The following is a 23,045-nucleotide window of genomic DNA, read 5'->3' on the forward strand; positions in this document are numbered from 1 at the left end:
TTACAGGATCTTTTGCTTACCAAATAAAGTAGGTCACAACCAAAGGCTAATAAACACAGTGAATACAGAAAGTCAGCCATGAAGAAAAGAACAGTGGCAGGCAGAGGAACCCTGCTAAACTCAATCATCAAAAACAAACACACAACTCCCAAGACCTACAAATTAAGAAGTTTAGCCTGTTTGCCTTGGTGGACAATCCACCAGGATGAATCAGCCAAACCTCTGTCTCTACAATGTTTTGCACACACGAGAGATGATTGCCTAAAGGAGTATGAAGCCAATTTAAGGGATACAAGGAGAAAAGAATATGGGGATGTAGGAAGAAGATTTGGGATTATATAAATCTTGTTCTGGAATGTCTGAGATAACTGTAAGAATGTGCAAAATTTACAGGATGTGTAGGGAAAGAATAAAAACTAGGTAAAGAAACAAGTCTGGGAAACAGAACAAAAAATCTGATAAAAAAAGCTGGTGACATAACCAGATTGCTGGTAAACACATTTGTCTGACTCAGCTGGACACTGAGCACTGCAGTCCCTCCTATATTCTTACTGAACTGCATTTCTAACTGTGCAAATGCATTTAGATATGTCCCTCTAATGCTCACATGTTCAGAGATATCACTATCTTGAGGCAGAGACATGGCATTGCAGCAACTGTGCACATGCTGGGCTGGGACAAGAAGAATCCCACTGGTCCCAATGTCCACTGGACTTGGTGACCTCTAACACTAACAATGGCAACATGAGAATTTAAACAAAAAGAACATCAGTCTCTGAATTTCTTAACATCAGAGCATAATCAAGTGACAGTCTAAAATACATACCTTTAAAAATTACTTCCATATAACAACAAACTGGCTGGTAATACTTACTTTTTTAGTTTTGCTTCCTTTTGAAAACAGAGAGTCTTGTCCTATTTTTTCTCTTAGTATATCAGGCTGTACTTCACTGGTCTGAATTTCTTTCTCAGTCATCCTCTGAAAGTTATCATCATTCACATTTGTCTGCAGAAAGATGCTTTCTTCTCTGTTAAACTTTTCAACTAAGTTTTTCTCCCAAGCTGTATTACTCTGGGGGTCTTCAAAGGGTGAGTGGCTCATGAGGTCATTTTCTGTGCTGCCTACCAGTTTCACAGGACTACAAGAAAAAAGAAGTCATATACAATAAGACTTTTGCCCTTTGCTTTTTTATCACTCTGGAAAAAGCAGGGCATTTTTTCCTTAGGTATCAGCTGTAAAGACTGCCTGAATTACAAAGAGCTACTAAGCCTCTTTTAAGATCCATCTCACAGACTCAGTCATACACATTCACTCCCACACTGTGGGAGCTGCTTCCCAGAAGTGATTGTTTTTGTGCAGGTAGCAAAACTGGCTACAAGATAAACACCTGTAAGCCTGTAATTAACACTAGTAAAAAAATGAGCAGTATATCTGCTGAGTACAGCTACATGATAAGCTCCCTGAACTCATCTGCTCAGCATAAGGTGCATTTCTGACAGTCCCAAGGCCCATGCTGTCCGCTCTAGACAGAAGAGTTGCAGCAAATAAAGGCGAGGATGGAGCACAGGTTAGCAAGAATCACAGCAGTGGGGCTTGATCTTAAGGGGATTTCAACTTTAGATTATGGAGTTTGGAGAGCTAGGATAGGATGTGGGCTGAAATCCTTGTATGGAGAAGGGGAAAGAGCAGAAGACTGGGAAGGCAGAGATTCTAGCTGTGAGACTGACAAATACTCCTCCAAATAATTTGACAAACACTGCTGCTTATTACCCAAAAGTAAGTATGGGAATCCCTGGTCTAAACTTATTAACACTGTATAACTCATTTAACAGTTCAGTGCAAATGCCATAATGCCAGTGCAAAATGTAACAAAACTTCAGTATTTAATTAATAAAAAGAGACAGATGAGTTATTCAGTAAGGTATTTTTCAAAATCATTAGAAGCTTTAAGTTACTACAATTCTTAAAATGCACCTTGAAATAAATACCTTTCAGGATCCACATCCAAATTTCTGATATTACACATATGTCCTTCAATTGTTTTCATCAATTCTTCCACAGTAGGTAAATCTAAATAATGAGAAATAAATCTAAAATAAATGTAAAAACAACCTAGAAAAAAAATTTTTTACAAGGACAACATTTAAAAATGTTTCATAAATGGATATTTATATTGGTATTACTCATATTATTATATTATATATTGTTATTATATATGTTAAAATGTTTTGTAAATTTATATATATATATATATATGGTATTATAGATAATTACTAACTCATTTCACAAGCTTGTACAATACATGCCTCCCTTTGAGCTATTTACCTGAATCAACAGTTGACATGTTTTTTGCATAGATGTCATTATTTTGTGAAATGCTTTGCCTTAAGCCTTCTGAGACTGCCACTGCAGAATTGTGCAGTTTCTGCTCATCAGTGTCCTGCAAAGACTGATCAATGTGATGATATGCCTGGTGTAGTGCTTCCATTTCACTGGTGGTTTGTCCATAGGAAGTACCTGAGAAAAAAGGAGGCTTGTAAGAGACACTACTGGATTTTCTGTTTTGGGAAACATCCCACTGGAGCTTGTGTTTCAGTTGCTAGTTTAGTCTATTATGTAGGGAAAACAGTGATATCACTTACATTAAAAGAATAATTAAAAATCTAATTTTTCTTATAAAAAGAAAGTTTCCAAGTTAATTAGTGCCTATTAAATTGTCTCATCTATAGTTTGCATCCCTCTCCTCCATTCTCCCCCATCTCAATATTTTAACAGTACTAAAATTAACGATTTGTGTTATATGAGTATTTTAACAAGTGCCATCACAGCCATAATCTGGATATAAGTGGCCTGTACTGCTGTGCAAAGCTTGATAAGAGAATGTATTTAATAATTCTGTTCAATGCTGTCAAAGAAGAATTTTAGATATGAGAAATAACCAAAGGAGATGGTATTTAAATATGAAATTGCAGCATCAAAAGCTACATTGCAATAAACAGGTGTAAAAACACTTCTATTATCAGAAGCATCACTTTTTCCTGAAATAGTTCCTCCTGGTTTTAAGATTTGTTGGCAAAAGCCAAAGGCTTCATGTTCCCCAATAATGTAAGAACAGGTGAAGACATTGGAGTCACCTATTTTAATAAAGTAAGATTTTAGGTTTTGAGTTTTGTTGTGTGGTGGTTTGTTTTTTGTTTGTTTGTTTGTTGTTTTTTTTAAAGCACTCCTTACCTGCTCCATTCATTTCAACTGCACTGACTTCTTCAGGCTGATCATGCTTGCCTGTAGCTACATCTGATGTTTCAATGGCCTTCTGAAGTTCTACAGTAGAATCTTGTGAATCAAGCAATACAACTAAGAAGATAAATATTAAAGAAAACACAAATCCTTTTATTTATACTTTGCCACACTGGAATTAGAAATATACCAGAGCACATCTTGATGTCTTAAGCATACAAAAAATACTATGTAGTTTATTTTATTGCCATTAATGGAAAACCAATGAACTCTGATTACAAATCCGAGTTCTGAGCAGGTGTAATAAATATGAAAATACATTCATGATCACCTTGAAGTGTCAATATGTTGATTATTTGTAACTATTTAAATGCAACACATTTTCAGTAGAAAAAAATAAAATAAGGTGAAAAATATCAAAACACTAAAAATTAAGTAAGCAAGTTTCATTAAGTTACAATCAATCTTCTTCCTCTGATCAAAATTTGTATTTTACCTTTAGCCAGCATGCCAGTGTTTGCTTCTTCCTAACAAAAAAAACGAAAACAAAAACAAAAAACCCAAACAATTACTTTTTGAATAACAGGGGGAAAAAAAATTGGACAAACTTTAGAAGTTGGTCCAATACCTAAAAACAGTTTTCAGAACTTAAAACTAAGCAGTTATTCATTCTCCAAGAATATGCACTTTCTAAAACTCTCCTGAGGATGACAAAATGTTCTCAACATCCTGTACTCCATAAACCTTTTCATAAGTGAACAGAAATCAAAGTGAACAGAGGAGCATTTCTGTACCTTCCTGGATTTCTTTTATTGTAATTTGAGAAAAGAAAGTTAAGTAGCAGTAAGCACATTATTTAGAGTTACATTCTAACTTTTCAAAAATTTATTAGAATTACTACTCTAAAAATTTATTTTAAAAGAACTAAAAGCCAAATAAGTTTACCTAGTAAAAATTAATACATGGTGCTCTATAGACTTTTGAAAAAAACCCAAATCTAAATGTGTGCTCCAGGGATGCACCTATGGAATTACATCCAGGAGTATATTGCACCCTAATAGATCTGAGAGATTAATCCCTACCCCTTCTGAGTTTCCACTTGAGCTCATCATTTATGCACTTCTGTCCTCATTTCTAAACTCAAAGGAGGAATAAGCAGGAAACCCTGTGAAGAACTTAACCCATTCCATGATCTATCACAGGAAAGTGCATATTCTTAATAGAAAGATATAGTCTGAGGGCCAGTATTTTCTTTCAGACAGTACATGCCATATAAAGGCTTACTATATTCAGTTATATACTGTAAAGCTTTCAAAATTCCTGCAAGTAATATAAACATTTAGCAAGCTATACCTGTTTTTGAGGACTTAGATCAACTTCTGGCATGATGTTTTGATTCACCTGATCTCCCTCAGTTTTAAGGGTAGGATTAGTATCTGTTTCTTCTTCAAAATCTTCACTGTAGCTACCTAAAAGAGTAAAATAAACATCAAATAGAATGAATACTCAAGGAAGATAAAGCAGTAAGAGGCAGCTATCTCCTTTTCCCCAGTGCCTTGTCTAAGAACAGCTACTGCTAATGTTACTTCTTTCAAAAAAGCAACAGAAAGTTTCCAAAACTGAGTGTGGTAATAAAACTACAGTGAAAGTCACACATAATATCCTTAAATTCAAAGCAAGCTTGCCTTGTGATCATCAGATATGCTTTGTCTCCTCAAGGTGTACTTGAACTGACTCCTTTTATACAATTATTCTCTCTCAGGGGTGAAATGATGCAATTCCAACCCTGTAGATAAAGTACTCTGTACATTCACTTTGACAAGTCCAGAAGTTTTAAGGATCAGAATCTGTAATTTGGCTTCTTATGACCTGCTTTGGTGGGCCAAAAGCCACACTCAAGAGTAAGCACTATTTAAAACTAAGGGTGTCAGAGAATAAACTCTGCAAGCAAGCCAAAGGCTTTTCCTTAGATCCTTTACCTTTTACCTAGATCCTTTTACAAGTTTCAGTTTTCCTGTAGTTACAGGTTCCAGTGTCTGTGTTATCTTGTAACATTTAAATCAGAACTCTTGCAAAACAGTGGTTCATAATGTGTTCTTTATGTGTTTATGGTTTACAAATGCATCCCCTTCATTGCTTAGGAAATTCAAGCCTGACAACAGGAACCCTCAAAAGTTCAGTTAAATATATAAATTTGAAATCACAATCCACTAAATTACATGAATGCACTCTACCATATGCCAGCAATGAAGTATGAAACAAAGAAACATGACAAGTGAAAGACAAATAAGCAAGAAAGGTAGCGTGGAAATCTGGAGGTGAAAATCAAATAATAGCAATACTGCAGATTACACAGATTAAACTCAGGCATGAGAAGATGGTACAAAAATACAGATGACAGTCAAGATGCTGGAGTAAATAAAACATCAAATCAAATTTCAATATCAGAATTTATTTTTTCATTTACGATTGCTGTGGGGTTTTTACTACTTTTAATTTTGCTTTTCCTTTTTTTTTTTTTTTTTTGGCCTTTTGGTTTACAGTAGATCAAAAATCCACTAAAGAAAAGAAAAAGCACAGAAGCAAAAGTAAAACCTTTAACCTCTTTGTATGAACAACAGCTGCAGAGACATAATACAAGTACAGCCTGAAAGGCTGATGTAAGAACTACAGGTGAAAGAAAAGATTGTATTACCAGGTTTCTCTTCATGTGCAGGTTCTTCTTCTTTTTCAGCATTTTCATTTCTGAGAAACAAAATGAAAATTCTACTCTCTGTTTGGACAGCAAATAAATATCTTTTTTTTTCTTGGAACTCTACACTCTGATAATTCTTATAATTAGTAATAAAAGAAAAAATTGTAATTTGTCCAACAAATCAAATCAAAGGTAAGAAAAGCGGTAAAGTGTCAGAAATTATTACAAGAAAGTATTTCCCAGCTAAAATTCTCAATCTAACTCTTAAAACAACTCCCTTTCTGCGTTTTCCTCAACATTTACATTAACTTCCCTAAAAATATTTTTATCATCAAGGTTTGCCTCCTGTTCTGACCCTGTCATTCTGGATTAACAATATAAATTAACAAAACACCCACCTCTCCTTTCTTTCCCCTTTTCCTATAAAACAGAAGTTCAGTCATTATCTAAAGCTCTTGAGAATTCTTCCCCCCCAACTGTTTTAATATTGGAAGTTGCCTCTGAACTCAGTATTTTTAGCAACAGCAGCCTGAACCCTTCAACCATTTCTCTTCACAGATGTTTGAACTTATTTTCACGTAACTACAATTATGAATGTTGAGTTGGTACTACTGAGTAATGCACAAGACTGTGGAGCTGCATCCACTCACCACTAAGTCGTGCTCTCACTTTTATTTATTAAGCTCATTTCTTTCCTTGCCTTTAAGAAAAAAAAGCCAAACCACAATAAACAAACAAAAAAAGATGACTGAATCATATACAGGATATTATCTAATGAAATCTCAGTAGCCATACCCAAGGCACATAAGCCCACTAATACAGTCCCCAACTTTTCTTCCCTCTAAGTTACCGTATAAATGGTGGTAGTATGACAGAATCATTGGAATCCAGCTCTTTATTTAATCTTGAATAATCAATCGTAGAGGAAGCTTCTCGTTCAAGCTTGGCAAAGAAGATCTCTTTTTCCTCTTGTTCTTCCAAAGTATCCAATCCAACTTCCACAATACTTTGATTAGGCCCAGAAGCTAAAACTGAATCTAAATATCAAAAAAGACAATAAACTGTGTCTGTGCTGTATATCCACACAGAATAGCCATAACAGTTAACAATAACTACAGACAGACACATAAAATATTAATGGCATCAAATCAACACAAACTAGTACAAGGAGACTTCATGACACAGCTGACAGAAGTGAAGAATCCTATCTTGAAATGAATTAAGGTTAACTTTTTTAATAGTAACTTATTTAGATCCAATTAACTTTATGAAATGGGTTGGGATCTCAGTTCTCACCATTTGTTTCCAGGCTGTCTCTACTCAAAGCGACAGCATCTCCATTACTTTTCTGAAGCTGCATCTTTTCTACATCCATATTTTCATGGCTTTCTCCCACAGGCTGTGAAGTGTTCTGCATCTTGACAAAGTTTCCATTGGCTTCAAGAATTTCTATGAAAAAAGTTGCAATATTCTTGACTACCATCTAAAAGATATTTGTATTAGTCTTATCATTCATCAGTTTTCTAGTCTCCTTACTGAACCACCAGTTTTAATCTCATATTGAAATTGCAAAGATATGCAGTCTCATGAGTTGCATTCACCTAGTTTCCACTGCTTCTATCTATAAATCTTAATTAATTAAGCTATTATAAATGTTATTTTCCCATCCTTCATATTTGAAAACATACCTAAAGTTCAGCACGAGCCAAATGCAAAAACGGAGTTACCGTCACATTACTCGTGAAAGACAATCTCACACACAGACTCTATACAGAAATTGATTTTTTTTTCTTAAAACTCAGTTTGTTTTATTTGATCTACTACCTCAGATCACCACAGATTTTTTTTCATTTCCTAAGCCCCGGGTTTATCAACTACATTTCATTTGTTGTTTAAAGGCTATAAGGAAAAAAAAACCCCAATAATCAAAGTCACTTAAAAGTCATTGATGAACACCCAGTTCTCCCATTCCATATATTTATGCAACTACAACTTGTAGTTACTCTCTTAATTGCAATTTCATTGTTGTGAGGGTTCAACACCACCCAAGAACTTTATGCTGGCTCTCAAGCAGAACGCTGCCACATCTACTTCCTAATGGAAGACTAAAAGCCAGATATTGTAGGATATTCCTAGTTCAAAAACTCCCTTCTGCCTGCCTGCAGAACACTCCAGTTTATACTTAGATTCTGAGTAAGTTCTTGTTGGAGAAGGGACAGGAGAAAAGCTGCTTATGCATTTTATCAAATGACACATTAAATTATTTAACCATTCTCACAGAAGGGGACAGAAACTAAGTCTGTCTTTTCCAACATGAATCGTCAGTTGGTAACACTTAGAATTTTTTCATTCTGCCTGGCCACATGATGTTGAGACTGTAGCTGTAGCTGTGCTTTGCTGTGTCCTTGTGCTGAACACACCAGAAGGGGTGAAGACACTGACAACAGCTCATTTCCTGCTGCAGAAGACTGGAGGAGATCCATACATCAATAACACTAAATCAATCTTCCATGTGCTGACCAAGTGCTTCAGCTCTGGCATCTTCCTCTGTTCTCTACACAGGCCCATATGAGTCCCATTTAAAAATGCCCTACTTGCCTGTATCATGACAAGGGACCATCCTCTCTTTTTTGTACTGAAAATGTACTCAGAGTAAGGGAAACTGGGGAAGTAGGAATCTCAACACCTTTTCCCTCCCTACTGGGCAGCCCTCAGCATGTTCATTTTGGTTGCAAGGGCCTCCTTTTTAAAAAGCTGATTAGGTTTATTTTCTTGATTTAAATGAAAAAGTCTCCTTGCATGTCTTATTGGGAGGCTTAGTGCATAAGATTCCACATCTTGGAAATCCACATTCCTGTATCTAACCTCAGCTCTGTTTCTCAATACAGAGCTCTGACTGACTTGTCTTACATGCAACAAATAAATGTCAGAGACATTGTCTAAAGGTCAAGGCATACATGTATAGAAAGCTAATACCTAAATAAATACATATTGCTACATTGACAAGTAGAAAATAGAAAGTTCAAATGCTGAACAGGAGTAAAAAACTACAAATAGCCCATTTCTCAGGTAGCCAAATGCAGTAATTTAAAGTAATTTACTCAGATGGCAGATGACACTCTAGCTATCAAGATAGGAGTCTTTTTGCAGCTGGGTCACAAGTTTTTTGCAGAGTTTTAGATTCGCCATAATCTCACCAGGTCCTCAATGACCTATTTTTGAATGAGAATATATTAGCAGAATCTAATGCTAACTGCAATTACCTCCTATGTAGAGATTTGCAAGCAAGGAGAAGGGATTTTACAAGAGTAAAAAAAGAAAAATTAGTATGCTTAATTGAACAAAAGTTTAAAAATTCTTCCTATGTTTTTTTTTTAAATTTAAATCATCTCATATCCAGTGAAATTTCTCAGCAGATGTACACTGATCTTGAAGGCTTCATGGGGTTTATGTAAGCTATCTAATAGTTTTTAATTATTTTGCTACTCAGGGTTTGAGTAAAATCAGAGGTTTTTTTCTTTTTTTAAAGCACCTTTCATAATAATCTGAAAATCAAATTTAATTGAAGTATGAATCTGAGTTTCACTCTGAAGAATATTTCTAATTATGACACTTGCAAAGAAACATTTAAAAACATAAATACAAAGGACTCAAACTGATAATAACAAACATCTACTTCAAAAAGTAAATTTTTTTTCTAATCTGATCAAAATTGTCAGAACTGAATCATTTTACCTGTTTAATACCATATAAAATGCAATAAATTTGTTACCCTCAGAATTGTCTTGACTGTCAGAAGCGAGGGCTCCTTCTTCTTTGTCTAAGTAGGAGTCTTTCTTGTCTTTATGAAATTTTTTCAACATTTTGGATTTAGACAAAGCCTTGCTGCGAGATGCACTGGAAGATTTAGAGGGAACTACTTCTAAGTGTACATAAACATTATAAATTTTAATGCATAGTGGACAAGGAATAAAGAGAAGAAAAAGATGTCAGACTGACACTTCTGAAAAAGTAACACAGCTCAATTTTTTGTACATTGAATTATCTCTAATTTTCTACCGATAAGTAAAAACTAAAGTTAATACTTATAACTTCTGGAGATAGAACTACTCTTCTCCATCCTTTTTTTATTTTTAAAAATATTATTGATCCATGTATATTTTGCATTCAATTACACTGTTTTAGAAGCTCAATAAATGACCTGAAAACAAAGAAAACTAGTAAAACTACTTCAACAGTAAAAGGTTCTTACTACGAGGTTTGAAAGAAAGCATCTAGACTGGTTCAAAGAAAAGTGGGAAAACACAGATATATGAGTATAAATTACTACTGTCTTTATCATTGTCAGATATAAGAACTGCATCTGTTTGCTCAAACCCTTGTGAGGACTTACTCAGCAGCAAATACAACAAATGCTTTCCATTTACATTAGCAGAATTAAGGTTTAGATAATAGCACCTACGCTGAAAACTCATGATCAAAGAACCATAGAATGGTTTGGGTTGGAAGGTACCTTAAAGATCATCCAGTTCCAATGCCCCTGCCAGGGGCAGGGACACCTTTCACTAGACCAGATTGCTCAGAGCCCCATCCAGCCTGGCCTCGAACACTTCCAGGGATGGGGCATCCACAGCTTCTCTGAGCAACCCATTCAGTGCCTTATCACCCTCACAGCAAAGACCTTCCTCCTAATACCTAATCTAAACCTACTCTCTTGTAGTGTGATATCATTCCCCCTTGTTCTGTCACTACATGTTCTTGTCAAATGTCTCTTTCCATCTTTCTTGCAGGCTCCCTTCATGTACTGCAAGGGCAGAGTTAGGTCACCTTGAATTTTCTCTTCTCTAGGTTTAACAAACCCAATTCTCTCAGCCTTTCCTCATACAAGAGGTCCTCCACCCCTCAACCCCCTTAGTGGCCTCCTCTGGACTTCCACATGACAGCTACACTACAGCATTTATATAACTTAGGCTTGCCACATGGTCTGTGTTAGATCTTCCCATGTTGAAATTGTCACAATGGAAGGGGTTTCAAAATTGAATAATTCAGATGAAACTCTTAATTAAGGGTCTTTTGAGTTTACCTTGACACAAGAAAGAGTAGTCCAGGACATCAAGCCAAATACTTCTGCTATTTAGAACAGGAGTTCTAGAACAGGGATATGTGATCAGAACTTAACACAGCTCAAACATCCAAGATAACTAAAGGAAGATGGTCTAGCAAGGAGAAAAATTGTATTAAATGCATTATGATACAATGCATAGGTCCTTTATTCCCTCAACTGATGTGTAAGTTCACTAGCTAAGCACTACTTGTCTGGAGCTATATTCTCCCACATTTACTGGGAAACGAGAAGTGTTGACAGCATACCATCTACTGTAAATAAGGGAAATACCAGATACCTTTTAAACCAGCAATCTGAAATAACTGTGGAGTCCACCTATTGCTCATACTTCAAACATTAACCCTAATTTGAGAAACAAATTAATTTTTAGTATTTATCTCCCAGACTGAGATGCTTTACAGCCATTCTATGCAAATGAAAACATACATATACATACATTTTCTAGAGCTACACATACACTCCAGAAAACTAACACAGGGAGATGTTCTATAGTCTACAAACTAGATTACCAACATGATCCAAAGACCAAGTGCCAAATATTTCATTGTCACAACACTCCAAAACATTACAAATCTGCTTGAATATTTAACACCAATGCCATGCTTAAATCAGGACAAGTTAATTGCTATTGTCTTTTATACAGAAGTATTTAATGGATCAATGCTTATAATTCCTACTTATTTGCTGGAGTTTCTTTTCAGATAACATAAAATGACTCACATAAAAAGATGAGTCTAAAGTTACATTGACTAAAATAATCTTGCAGATTAAACAATTTTAGTTTTTTATTTATACCAACGGCTGTTTCCATTCCAGGGGCAGCATGCACAAAACAGCACAGTTGTCAGCAAAGAGAAAAGAACTACATCAATAGAAAATAAATAAAAGGCTTATCTGACTGCTGTCTTTGAAATTAAACAAGTAGAACAATGAAAATTAGTATTTCTCGAGTATGAAATTCAGGAAGTGTAAAAGACTTTCTATTTACTAAGCATGTTCTTGTATAGATGAGAGCTTTTTGTTCAGATTTTTGAAGTAATTTCCCCTTTTTCCCAGGCTGACATCCAATACTGTCTGTCCTACTACACCACTATATGTAGTCATATATGATTATACAACAATTGAGCAAAAGTTCACACAATTATTAGTTTCTTCTGAAAATGACAAAAGAAGTATGTGGCAGCTTGGTCAAATGGACAGCTTGCTAAGGATTTTCTATAGGAAACTAGTAATACAAGGTTGATACTGAATAAATATATCAAAACATATTTAATCAAATACCAGACTGGGAATCTGAATGGGGGCTCTTTTGTTCAGTATTTTCTACTACTTCAGCATGGCTTTCTGTCAGTTTCTTCTCTTTTCTCACTTTAACAAATTTTTTTTGAAAATCTTGAAAAGACAAACAGCAGGAACAGACATGCAAGCAAGACAGGACAAGAATTCTTAGTATCCAATTTCTTTTTATCATTTAAATGACAAAAGCAAGTAGAAAGGACGTTACCTAGGTCTCTAAACTGTCCAATATGTGAGACAGTGTCTTGAATCATAATTTGCATATTTCAGTTTACAGCTGAAGAAGAAACGTGCCTAGAATAACTAGTGGAGTTATTTCAAAATATATTTTATACTTCTCAGCAAAATACACTACTAGTTGAACTCTCTAGCTATTTCCTGACACTTCTGTAACAAGATGCCTTGGGGAAGAAAAAGAACAGTCAATAAATAAGCATAGAGCACATATTTAATCTTCTTTTATTTGTCTTTCAAGAAAGCATGATATAGATAATGAAGTAACTCAAAATCAAAACCTCAAATTGCAAGCAACATATCAGCTTGGTGATTAACACCAGCTAATTATCCAGGCTTTTTTCATTTAACATTATCTCTATACAGTCACACCCAAAGACATCAACTTACACATAAGGAACATGCATTTGTAATGAATGCAATGCCACACTGTGGGTGAAGGTCAGATTCATGCATTTTTATAAGTTTGATTCCTGATGATAAAATAGCTTTAAAAATGTGAATTCTATTAGCTGACAGTCTATTGATCATGTCCTATCTGCAACCAATATGAAGGTTCAAGCCTAGATGAACACACAAGGATCTCCACAAAATTTTGAAGTGTGCTGACATTACACTTTATAGAAATTAAATTCGGCTTATTTTTATGTTTGTTAGCATCACAGCAGTGTTATTATTTTGCTGTTTAGAGGATGTTTCATATAACCTTACAAAGAACCACAAGTCTGAATCATCATCTTCTCAGTCATCCAGTGCACAAACTTACATTGCAATGCTGCTGTGCCATCATCCACTTTTAAGTGGTCATAGCAACACATTACACAGCATACACACGGTGAGAATACTAGACATAGCAAAATGGTATTTGACAAAGTACTTGGAAACACACAAGACAAACAGAGAGATACACAGAGGAAAAGATCAGCAATTCTGGAAGCCTATCCACACTACATTCCTTACAGTCATTCGACCTGTCATTTTAAAACACCACAAGTACATTTACATGAACTAAAATTATAGCTGCAGAGGAAAACTCTATCCTGAAGGTGGCCAAGGTGGTCTCTGCAAATGGCTCTTTTGACTCTAGGTCAATTGCCCTACAACTGGACCCTACCTTGCAGAAAGGCATTCATCATAACACACATTTTGCAACTGCTACCTTTTGCAAGAGTCCAGTGTGACAAACATAGCCCTTTTCTCGTGGGATGACACAACCAGGAGATCCATGTCATGCCATGGAGTTACCACCTTCTTGGAAATAAATAAAGGAAATAAAGGCCACTCTGCTTGGCAATATTAAAGTAGTAGGTGGGATATGGCTTATTGCATATGCTCCATGAGGAGCATATTCTCAGTTTTCTTATGTCCAACTGCCAAGATGTTGGATCTTGGACTCAAAACGCATTACACACAGATTACTTTCAACTCCCTCCAAAAAAAACCCAAACTAGCCTGTCATCAACAGTATGAGTATGAATGGGCTAGCTTCTTTTGCACATTAATTGATTCCATACTGGCAAAACTGTGTAGGCTCACCTTCTGAATATTTTCCTGTAAAATGAGAAGCTTTTCTTAAGAGAGACCTTGAAAAGTTTACCAGATATTTCATACATCAGTAAACTGTAGATCAAGTTTGTTACAGCTCTAAAAGCTTTACCTCTAGTTAACCTGCACAGCTGATTAGATATTCTCAAATATCTTTAAAAATTTTAACATGACAATGGTGGAAATTTGGATGGAACATCTCGATATAATGACACTGTTTCTTGTGATTCTGTTTTGAATTTTACTTGATCCACGCAAGCACTATTCTCTAATACTTGTAATCACCCTGTGCTTTAGGAACCTATTCCAGCGTGTTTCCTACCATAAGAAGTATTGAAGAGCATCTCAGAAAAACCACGTAAACATGCTGAACTTCTAAAGTCACCGGAAAATTTTATTTGATAATATGTAGAAAAATGAGATAATGCTAATTTCTTACTTCCAACACTGCCTAGCAAAAACACTCCATCCTTACATTATTTGAAAAGCTGTAAGGAAATCATTGTATCTCATAACCATCTGATAAGAACTTTCTCATATCTATCTGAGTTTTACATCAACATCTTAAAAGGCCACAGATAGGTAAGAAGTCCAGCTACCCCTATTAGGACTAAGCCTAAATGACACAACTGCTGATTAGGATTTGACTCCTCACTAAGACAACACTGACAGAACACAGCTAGTCTTAAAACCTGACAGTACCAGCAGTATTTTAACTCTGTCAGGTGAAAAGCTGATTTTTGTAACTTCCTGTTAAGGTCCACTTGCAATTCATATGAATCATGAAAATTAAGAAACCACCAGTTACTACAAGAAGAAGAGGCAATCATCCTGTGTAAAATCACTACTCATAGGCTTTACTACCCAACAAGAAGACAATGTAGACAATAAAAACGTAGAGGTGGAAAGCTTGCAAACAATTATATATTTTCTGCCAGAACTATGTGACCATGTCAATACCAAACCAGCAATCATGTCATCACTGCCCATTTTGCCTTGAGCCATGGTTCTTGGCAGGGGAACTGTTGAGAATACTGAAGGCATACATCTTGGATTTAGCTGGTGTTGAAAAATTTTTCTGTGCTTTTCCAACCTACTACAAATGTTGCAGTTAACATGTGTTTATACAAACCGTTTTTTTTCCACTACGCTTTTGAAAACAGAAAGCTATAAAAAGTCAGTATAAAAAACATATACCAATATTTCTGTAGAGCTTGTATGTTATATTTTCTAATTATTTTACTATTTATAATGAGCTTGTTTTTACAAGTTTTACTAACACTCAAAAGCGACAGATAAAAACCAGCAGACAGCTTGCACACAGCTTGATTATGAACCATTAAAAAATACAATTCTATTTGACTTTTATGCTTTACAAACCAGCATTGCAACACTCTGAAACACTTGAGTGGCATCAGTTTAATCTGAAACCAGGCCTAACATGCAGTATGAGAAAGAACTAGCCTGACCCCCTGTGGCCAAAACATTGCAAAACTTTAAATTTACCACCATCATCCGAATCTTCCTCAGATAACCACCACGGCACTGAATCCTTTTTCTTCTTTTCTTTTTTCCTGGGCTGTCCCAATTTCTCAAGATTCCTGGGCTGTCCCAATTTCTCAAGAATGCTGGACTTTTTCTTTGAATTTCCAAGTGAATCATCTGAAAGAGACTGAATCAATAGCAGACAGGATTAAAGTGAGCTTTGCATTTTTACATTGTTTCAGCCACTCAATTCTGGACTTCTGAGTCCAGATGCCTCTCATTATTCCCCACTGTTTGTCTATTTTGTATATTCATCACAAAACTGATTAAGAAACAATAACTATATTCATGTGGCATAATAATGCATATTTTAATAATCCTGCTGCCAGAATTTGGATATATTAAAAGCTGACTGTTTCAGAGAATGTATGTTCAAATGAACAGCATAATCAGGTCAAGACATATAAGAAATAAAACACTGACTACATCCCTGAAAATAATGAAGTAGAGCAGAAACAATTTCACCTTGTCCTTGCTTTGTACATGAACATTATTACTGATATTCTAAAAATAAATGTGCACTAGCAACATTCTAGCTGCCAGCAAATCAGATTTCAGAAGTTAATTTTATACTTTTTATTCATGGAGTATAATAGAAATGCCAGAGTCACTTCTACCCAACTATGTATTACACTTTCACACATGTTAGTCATCCATGCTGATTTCGACTTATGCCTCAAATCAATGGAAAAAAATCTATGAGTATAGACACTACATGAATCTAAGTTACTGAAAAGGAAGGAAAAGACAACTAACCTCTGCTCTTTTCTTTAATAAAGCTCTTTGTGGCCTAGAGCAGGCTCAGAGCCACAAACAGCTATCCACACATTGAACAAAGAAATATCAATTAAACTAGTGCACTGCAACATTATGTTCTACATATTCTTTGTGCAGAAAACTGGGGTCAAGGGGAATAGAATACTTTTTATCTAAATCTTTAGCTACAACTGTTAAAATCAATTGTCCTAAATGTCTTAAAGAGCACAGTGCACAAGTCAGAAAAAGCTATAAATGGTAATAAACAAGGAATTCACATATGAAATGCACTGCATGGGAAAATTTCAAAAACTTCACTCTTTTAATAGTCACAAATAAGAAATTGTGATGGTATTAATCCCAGTATTAGAAGCAACATGATTGCGGACACTTAACATGTAAAACACAAGGGTATGTTTTATTAAAACAAGCCTCTGCAATCCACTGCCTCCTATTAAAAACACTGCCATAAAAGCCAACCTTTACTAAATGACAAAAACTTCAGCTCCTCTGGGCTTAATAAGAACATTCAAAAATCAAATGCAAATCACATAAAACTATAAGAAAAAATGATTGTAATAAAATATTCTTATTAGTATCTCTGATCAAGAACATCTTTAGAGCTTTCAGTTTCACTAGAGTAAACTAAATAACTGTCATACATCTTAGAGAGAAAGAAGTGCTCTGAGCCTTGCACTTTAATAAAACATCATTTTAATAAATTATGAAACTGATTGACAACAGGATGGATTGTAATTTCTCTAAGTTGCCTCTATGACAAAGAACAAAACAACTTTAGATTTCTAATAAATATCCCATAAATAACAATTTCCTGATACTAGTCACAACACAAATACTAGTGACATTGTCCCCAAAGGTCAGACAGCCTCCTGCTAGCTGGAAGCACTGACAGGTCCTTGATGCAAGCTCTGTTATCACTCGCTGTTTCTTTTACAACCAACAGTATCCTCTGCTCTGCAACTAGAATTTCAGTGATGCTCGCACTCCTTATGGATTGTAACTAAAGAACCTGCAACTCCCACAGGTTGTGCTCAAGTCCTGGAAACTTTCCAAGTCCAGCCATCTTGTCAACTGCAGACAGCAAAGCCTCAGCAGCAGAGAAAGAAATGCTGAGACAAAAATACTAGTGCATTTTTTCCAAGATGTCAATTGTCTCAACAGATTTTTTTTTAATTCCTTTGAAAAAAAAGGTAAATCTATCAATCAATCATCAATCAACTTTTTGGACTCATAATGACTTCTCAGCAACAGTAAGAGGCACCAATTTCTTCCTTCCCCTCCTCCATAAGGCAGCCTCTCAGCCTTTTGGGAACACACAGACACACAAAAAGTGTCAGTTGTTTAATCTCAATATAAAAAAAAAGCCAAAAGAGACAGTTTTAAGAACTAGAACAACTACATGGCACATCACCAGCTTACCACCTTCCTGTGAAGGAACTTAAAAAAGATAGATAATACAAAATTTTATCTAAACCACTCAGATTTTCATGAGCAGTTGTCCTAATAAATTCATGAAACCAGTTATTTTTCAATTAAATAAGTCTACTCTAAAATGTGCTTTTATTATACAATAATATGTTAATCTATTTGATCTTCAATGAAAACTTAAAATGTTTTTCAAACATGGCTTAATGTGTGGTATTTCTCTTCCACATACTACTCTACAGATATTTTAATAAAGATGGTATAGCCTTTCCCTTTCAAAATCTTCCTTCTCCAGTATCCATTAATATCAAGTAGAACAAAGGTCAACTGAAAATACTAGAAGCAGACAATGGCTTTTTCACAAAATTGCTTCGCATCATCAAGAAAAGGCAATTAATTCAATTAATTGAAGCATTGTGTATTAGAAAGGCTTCCTCATGTTGCATGTCCCAAGTGAATGTCACAGCCAACACAGCAAACACTGAAAACCTGGAGCTAAAGCAATCTAACAGATGATGCTTGAGGGAAATGCAAGTGACAACAGGTGAAGCACACCAAAACAAGATACTGATGGTGAGGAGTCAATGAACCACAGGAACACAGACAGTGGAGGAGGAAGGATTATGGGAAGAATTAAGAATGACAACAGGCTCTTTTGGCAAGGAGTTGGGAATAAGCATAACCAGGCAGAGGGAATCATTAAAGGATTTATGCCACGTGCAGTCCTTGTTATTACACATTTGTGTTTCCTTCCGTAAAATGATAATAGTCTAGAAAGTCCACTGATAGCTTTTAAAGTTCAGTGTATATGCCAAAAGACTTAGTTTAATCCTCACATTAGACCTGCATCATCCAGCTGTATATACAGTCTCTCTTTTAACTTCATATGTTTTAATCACAAACATACACACACAGCCTCACCCCAAACACAGATTCATTAGGAGTTATTTAAAAGCCAAAAAATCCTGCTCCATTTCCTCTTTGAAAGATTTGCTTAAACCATATTAAGTCTTCCCCAAACTACTGAGAAACAGATTTTACTATTCCCCACCTGCTGTGACACACTCAACACAAATATCACTCCTACAGAGAGATTTCAAGAAATGAAGCCCATCAATTTCTCATCTTTCTAATATTAAAAGGTAAACCACTTTTTATAAAAAAAAAGAAGCAAGGAGAAGGACATAGCAGAAGATGCATGTATAAAAACAACAGTAGATAATATCATTGTTATTTGGGTCTGTATCTAGCTTGCAAAAAATACAATGCATATTTTTAAAAATTGGATTAGCAGTGTGAAAACGGGTTTGGATTGAAATTACAAAAAAAATAAGACCTGAATTGTTAAAGTTACATTCTCTGGGATATTCCAAATGCCATGTAGAATAATTCAATAGCAATCACATGCATAGTTTTGATAAATGTGCATAACAAATAAGAATAGAACTCCGTTCTCTTCCCCAGAGCAACTCCCTTTGTAACAAGAATAAGATAATAATTTTCAAGGAAATGCAAAAACTAGTTTTCTAATTTTGCTAACATTAATAATTTCAATTAGTTCAAGAGTGCTTAGTTATATCATTAAACTAAATTACTTTTCACAAGTCATTAAATTGTAACACTGTCTTTACTTGAAAAGACTTTCAAGCATACATTACATATAACACAAATATTCTCTGCCATCACTAGTTAGGTTTATATACAGAACTAAATTCTAGTAAAGGCCTTATGCAGCAGTATTTATGTTTTAGAGAGTTTCCACACTGTGTGTCTGACAGATCAGAATTCTGAAATTACAGGTCTATTTGCATTGAAAAAGCCATACCTAGTCAGAGCATTTAGATCATGTCTGATAATTATTAGCTTAAGTCAGAACCCACAGACTTGCATGATTTTGCCAAAACTCAAAACCATGAAGAACCATGAGGAATTAAGGGAATCCAATTCTAATTTTCTAATCACTACAACATGCTCCATTTTATACAAGAATGTTTAAATATAATTCACTTAGAACAAGCATTGCACCAAAAAATAAAGAAATTTTTAAAACATAGCTTGTGTTTGTATACAGGCAGTTTTTTTTACCTCATTTTCAATTATACATCAGTTTGGAGGTTCTGGTACTAAGTAGCACCAACAATAAAACTGAAACAAAAATCAAGAACCAAGGGCTCTTTTTGAAGATACAACCAGGCAATAACAAAATATTTATTTAATTACAAAACTATTCTCTGGACTTCAATACAGCAAAAAGTATGAATTTAGCTTAGCAACTAAGACCTTGAAAAGACCCATACATAAGACAGCTATGTTAATTATGTTATAAAAGCACAGCTGAATCTTATACTCCATATTCTCCCATACTCAATTTTCCTCATTTCTAATAGAAATAGGGATGTGACCTTGCTCTCAAACTTACCTCTTTCAGAAACTCTTCAAACTGTGCATCTAATTCTTCCTTTGAAAATCGATGAGCCATAATTTGTGGCTGGGTTTTACCTTCCAAACAACTGAGTCTAAAAACTAAAATTTAAGTTAAAGTTAATTAAAAGCATTCTGAAATTGTAACCTAATGTAACCTAATGATATGCTTGAATAGAAGTATAAGCAAAAAAAAACCCAATTCAAAATTTGAGAGATGACAAAAAGCATTCTCCCATCCCTTACAAAACTATTTACTGAATGAGAAAATCAGTGCAAATTTACCTAGATCACCCAAACTCCTTGTAAGCAAAACACTCACTTCCAAAAACACCAGCTTCAGCATTTAAACTTTGAGGGATAAATAAAATATGCTTCAATTAGGCATCTTTATATTTTTCTTCAAAAACCAGCTCTCTTAGCAACCCACAATTAAGCATTTTGTTGTGAATCAAATGAGAATCTACTGCAGTAATATTTCTATTTTAAGAGCTTTTAGTTCTTTTCTACATTTATTCTCCAACACTGGAGACATCTGGCATTGTTAGTTTTGTATCATCATCTCTGCTGGGCTTTGGATTTAGTAAACAACAAATACATGTAAATCTTTTTAAGATTAGGGAATGGCATTGGATTTGATCTGCCCTGACACAGAAAGCCAATGACACTTGCCCCCCCTCTCCTTCCCCTAAGTCTGCATCAAGTTCTCAGGTATAAAATATGACCCACAACCAAAAGGCTGCAAAGCTTTTATGTACCACACTGCTCAACACATATGGCTCCCTTCCAAACTGCATATGTATGGCAGCATTAAACTGCACTAGCATCTTCCAGGCTGAGAAGTGCAATGTAAACATAAAAGGGCTAAACATTTGCAAAAGTGCTTTTACCATTAAATAAAACTTCTCCCAGTATGGAGCCCACTCAGTACACAGGACTGTTACCTACCTAGTAAATTGATTTTGACAGGCGAGTTGTGACAACTGTTTCCTGCTTTCACTCCTTATCCATCTATAGACCACCCGACACCTTGGCTTTGGTAGTCAAAAAAAAAAAAAAAAAAAAAAAAAAAAGAAGAAAGTGTTATATAGGACACTGCCCAGGCGTTGAATTGAGCACGATATCCCTATGTAAGCAGTTGGACAATATCTTGGAAAACATGGTAAGGAGATTAAGAATGTTACCTCTCAGGGCACACATAATCCAGTATCCTTTTATACTTTCACATCAAAGAACAGTTGATGTGAAACGCAGGATGCTTTAGCAATTTACTAACTGTGCCAGCTTTAGCAAGTGGGGAATACTTAATTCTAGCCTTGCCAGAAAAGGCATTGACGTTATCTATACTTATTCCTACATTAGAATGACGGCTTTCTTCCGCCTACCTTATAATTACATCTTTTACAAAAACTAACAATATGTGACTTAAAGGACAGCAGGCATGTTTACAATGTCACTAGCAGAAGATCAGAGGCAAGCATTAACCTTAGCAATTACACTTTTCAGCCGTATCTTCAGACCTGGCGGCTCACAAATGACTTGGCGCGGAAGACAAAAGCGGCACTTGCTGGGAAAAAAGCTACAAGACAGCGTAAAAAGCCGAAGCTCTGAGGAGGTATGGCTAAACCACGGGGACGGAGGAAAGCTGAAACAGCCTAACACATTTCACGCAACCTTTTCATCATCCTAGCCGTGAACGGATCCTCTTCCTCCTCCTCCGGCTTTCCCTGGAGCACACGCAGGGCAGCGCGGGGACGGGCGGGCAGGGCTCGGCTCCAAGGCCCGGCGGGCGCCCCAGGAGCAGCGGGGCAGGCAAGGGGACGCGGCCCGGAGCCCAGCGCTGCCCGGGAGCCGGGCTCGGACCTGCCCCGCGCCGGGCCCGCTCCGCCACGGCCGCCCCGCTCGCCGGCGGCGCGGTTACCCGGGAAACCCTCCCGGCCACCGTCCCGCCCGCCAGCAGGGACCGCGCCACGTGATTCCGCCAAATCCGCCAGCTTCCCTCCGCTCCGCCCGCCCCGCCGAGGGACACGCGTCACGGGGGCAGCGGGCACCGGCGGCCACGCGGGACGGGCCCGGGCGCTGTGCCCGCCGCGGGACACGCGGGTCGTGAGGGGACAGGCACGGGCACGGGGAGGGGGACGGCGGCGGGCGCCATTGAGGGGCGGCAGTGGCGGAGCGCGCCCCCTGGCGGGCGGGGGGTAGCGGTGCGGGTGGTCCGTGAGCGGTGAGGGCCGGACGGGGTTGAGGGAATTTCTGTGTCCGAGCAGAGGGAATTTGCACATCCGAGCAGTCAGGATGCGCCCTGGCGCCACGCTCGCACCACCTGAGCGGGGACCGAAGCCCCTTAGCGGCCACCACACCCCGCAGTCACACGGTCAGGGCAGGCTTCCTTCCGCCTCGACCCCAGGCGCTTCTCCGCAAGTCGTACTACTGGGAAAAGCAGCAAGGAAAGAGTTAAAAGTGTGTTGCATTCCCTAATGCAAAGGTCGAGCTCAAAGCATCCCTTCTCCCTTTTTCACAGAAATCCCTTTCTAAAGTTTTCCTAATGTCTCAGCCTTAGATGTCGGCCGTTGTGCTTTTAATACGTTTTAGCACATCTCTGGAAATGTTTAAAACACGCAGGGAAATTAATGACCCCTGTTTCCCTGACCACTGCCGCTCAAATAACCACAGAACAATTGCAGTCTGTGCTTGCATGTGCTCTCCAGCGAGGGTCTGTCAGTTGTGTTTGTTGTGAGAGTCAC

General features: G+C 36.7%; 1 protein-coding gene across 4 annotated transcripts in view; it reads right to left on the reverse strand.

Moving 5' to 3' along the window:
• The window catches only part of CEP162 (centrosomal protein 162), a 40,937-nt gene extending 19,579 nt beyond the window's left edge, over window positions 1–21,358 (reverse strand). Inside the window, exons 1-12 of one of the 4 annotated variants that reach the window (XM_079326751.1) lie at window positions 21,250–21,358; window positions 20,300–20,403; window positions 15,643–15,805; window positions 7,230–7,382; window positions 6,784–6,970; window positions 5,934–5,983; window positions 4,592–4,707; window positions 3,735–3,765; window positions 3,233–3,355; window positions 2,327–2,518; window positions 1,990–2,071; window positions 875–1,139 (exon numbers count right to left, since the gene is read on the reverse strand). In XM_079326751.1, the coding sequence (XP_079182877.1) occupies window positions 875–1,139; window positions 1,990–2,071; window positions 2,327–2,518; window positions 3,233–3,355; window positions 3,735–3,765; window positions 4,592–4,707; window positions 5,934–5,983; window positions 6,784–6,970; window positions 7,230–7,382; window positions 15,643–15,805; window positions 20,300–20,359 (1,422 nt within the window). In that variant the 5' untranslated portion in view covers window positions 20,360–20,403; window positions 21,250–21,358. Of the gene's footprint in view, window positions 1–874; window positions 1,140–1,989; window positions 2,072–2,326; window positions 2,519–3,232; window positions 3,356–3,734; window positions 3,766–4,591; window positions 4,708–5,933; window positions 5,984–6,783; window positions 6,971–7,229; window positions 7,383–9,705; window positions 9,831–12,339; window positions 12,443–15,639; window positions 15,806–20,299; window positions 20,404–21,249 lie in introns of those variants that run through there. The other 3 variants (XM_079326749.1, XM_079326750.1, XM_079326752.1) reach the window with 3 other exon arrangements.
• Between the last annotated feature and the right edge of the window lie 1,687 nt (window positions 21,359–23,045).

The sequence above is a fragment of the Erithacus rubecula genome (assembly GCF_903797595.1).
Source record: "Erithacus rubecula genome assembly, chromosome: 2".
Lineage (NCBI taxonomy): Eukaryota > Metazoa > Chordata > Aves > Passeriformes > Muscicapidae > Erithacus > Erithacus rubecula.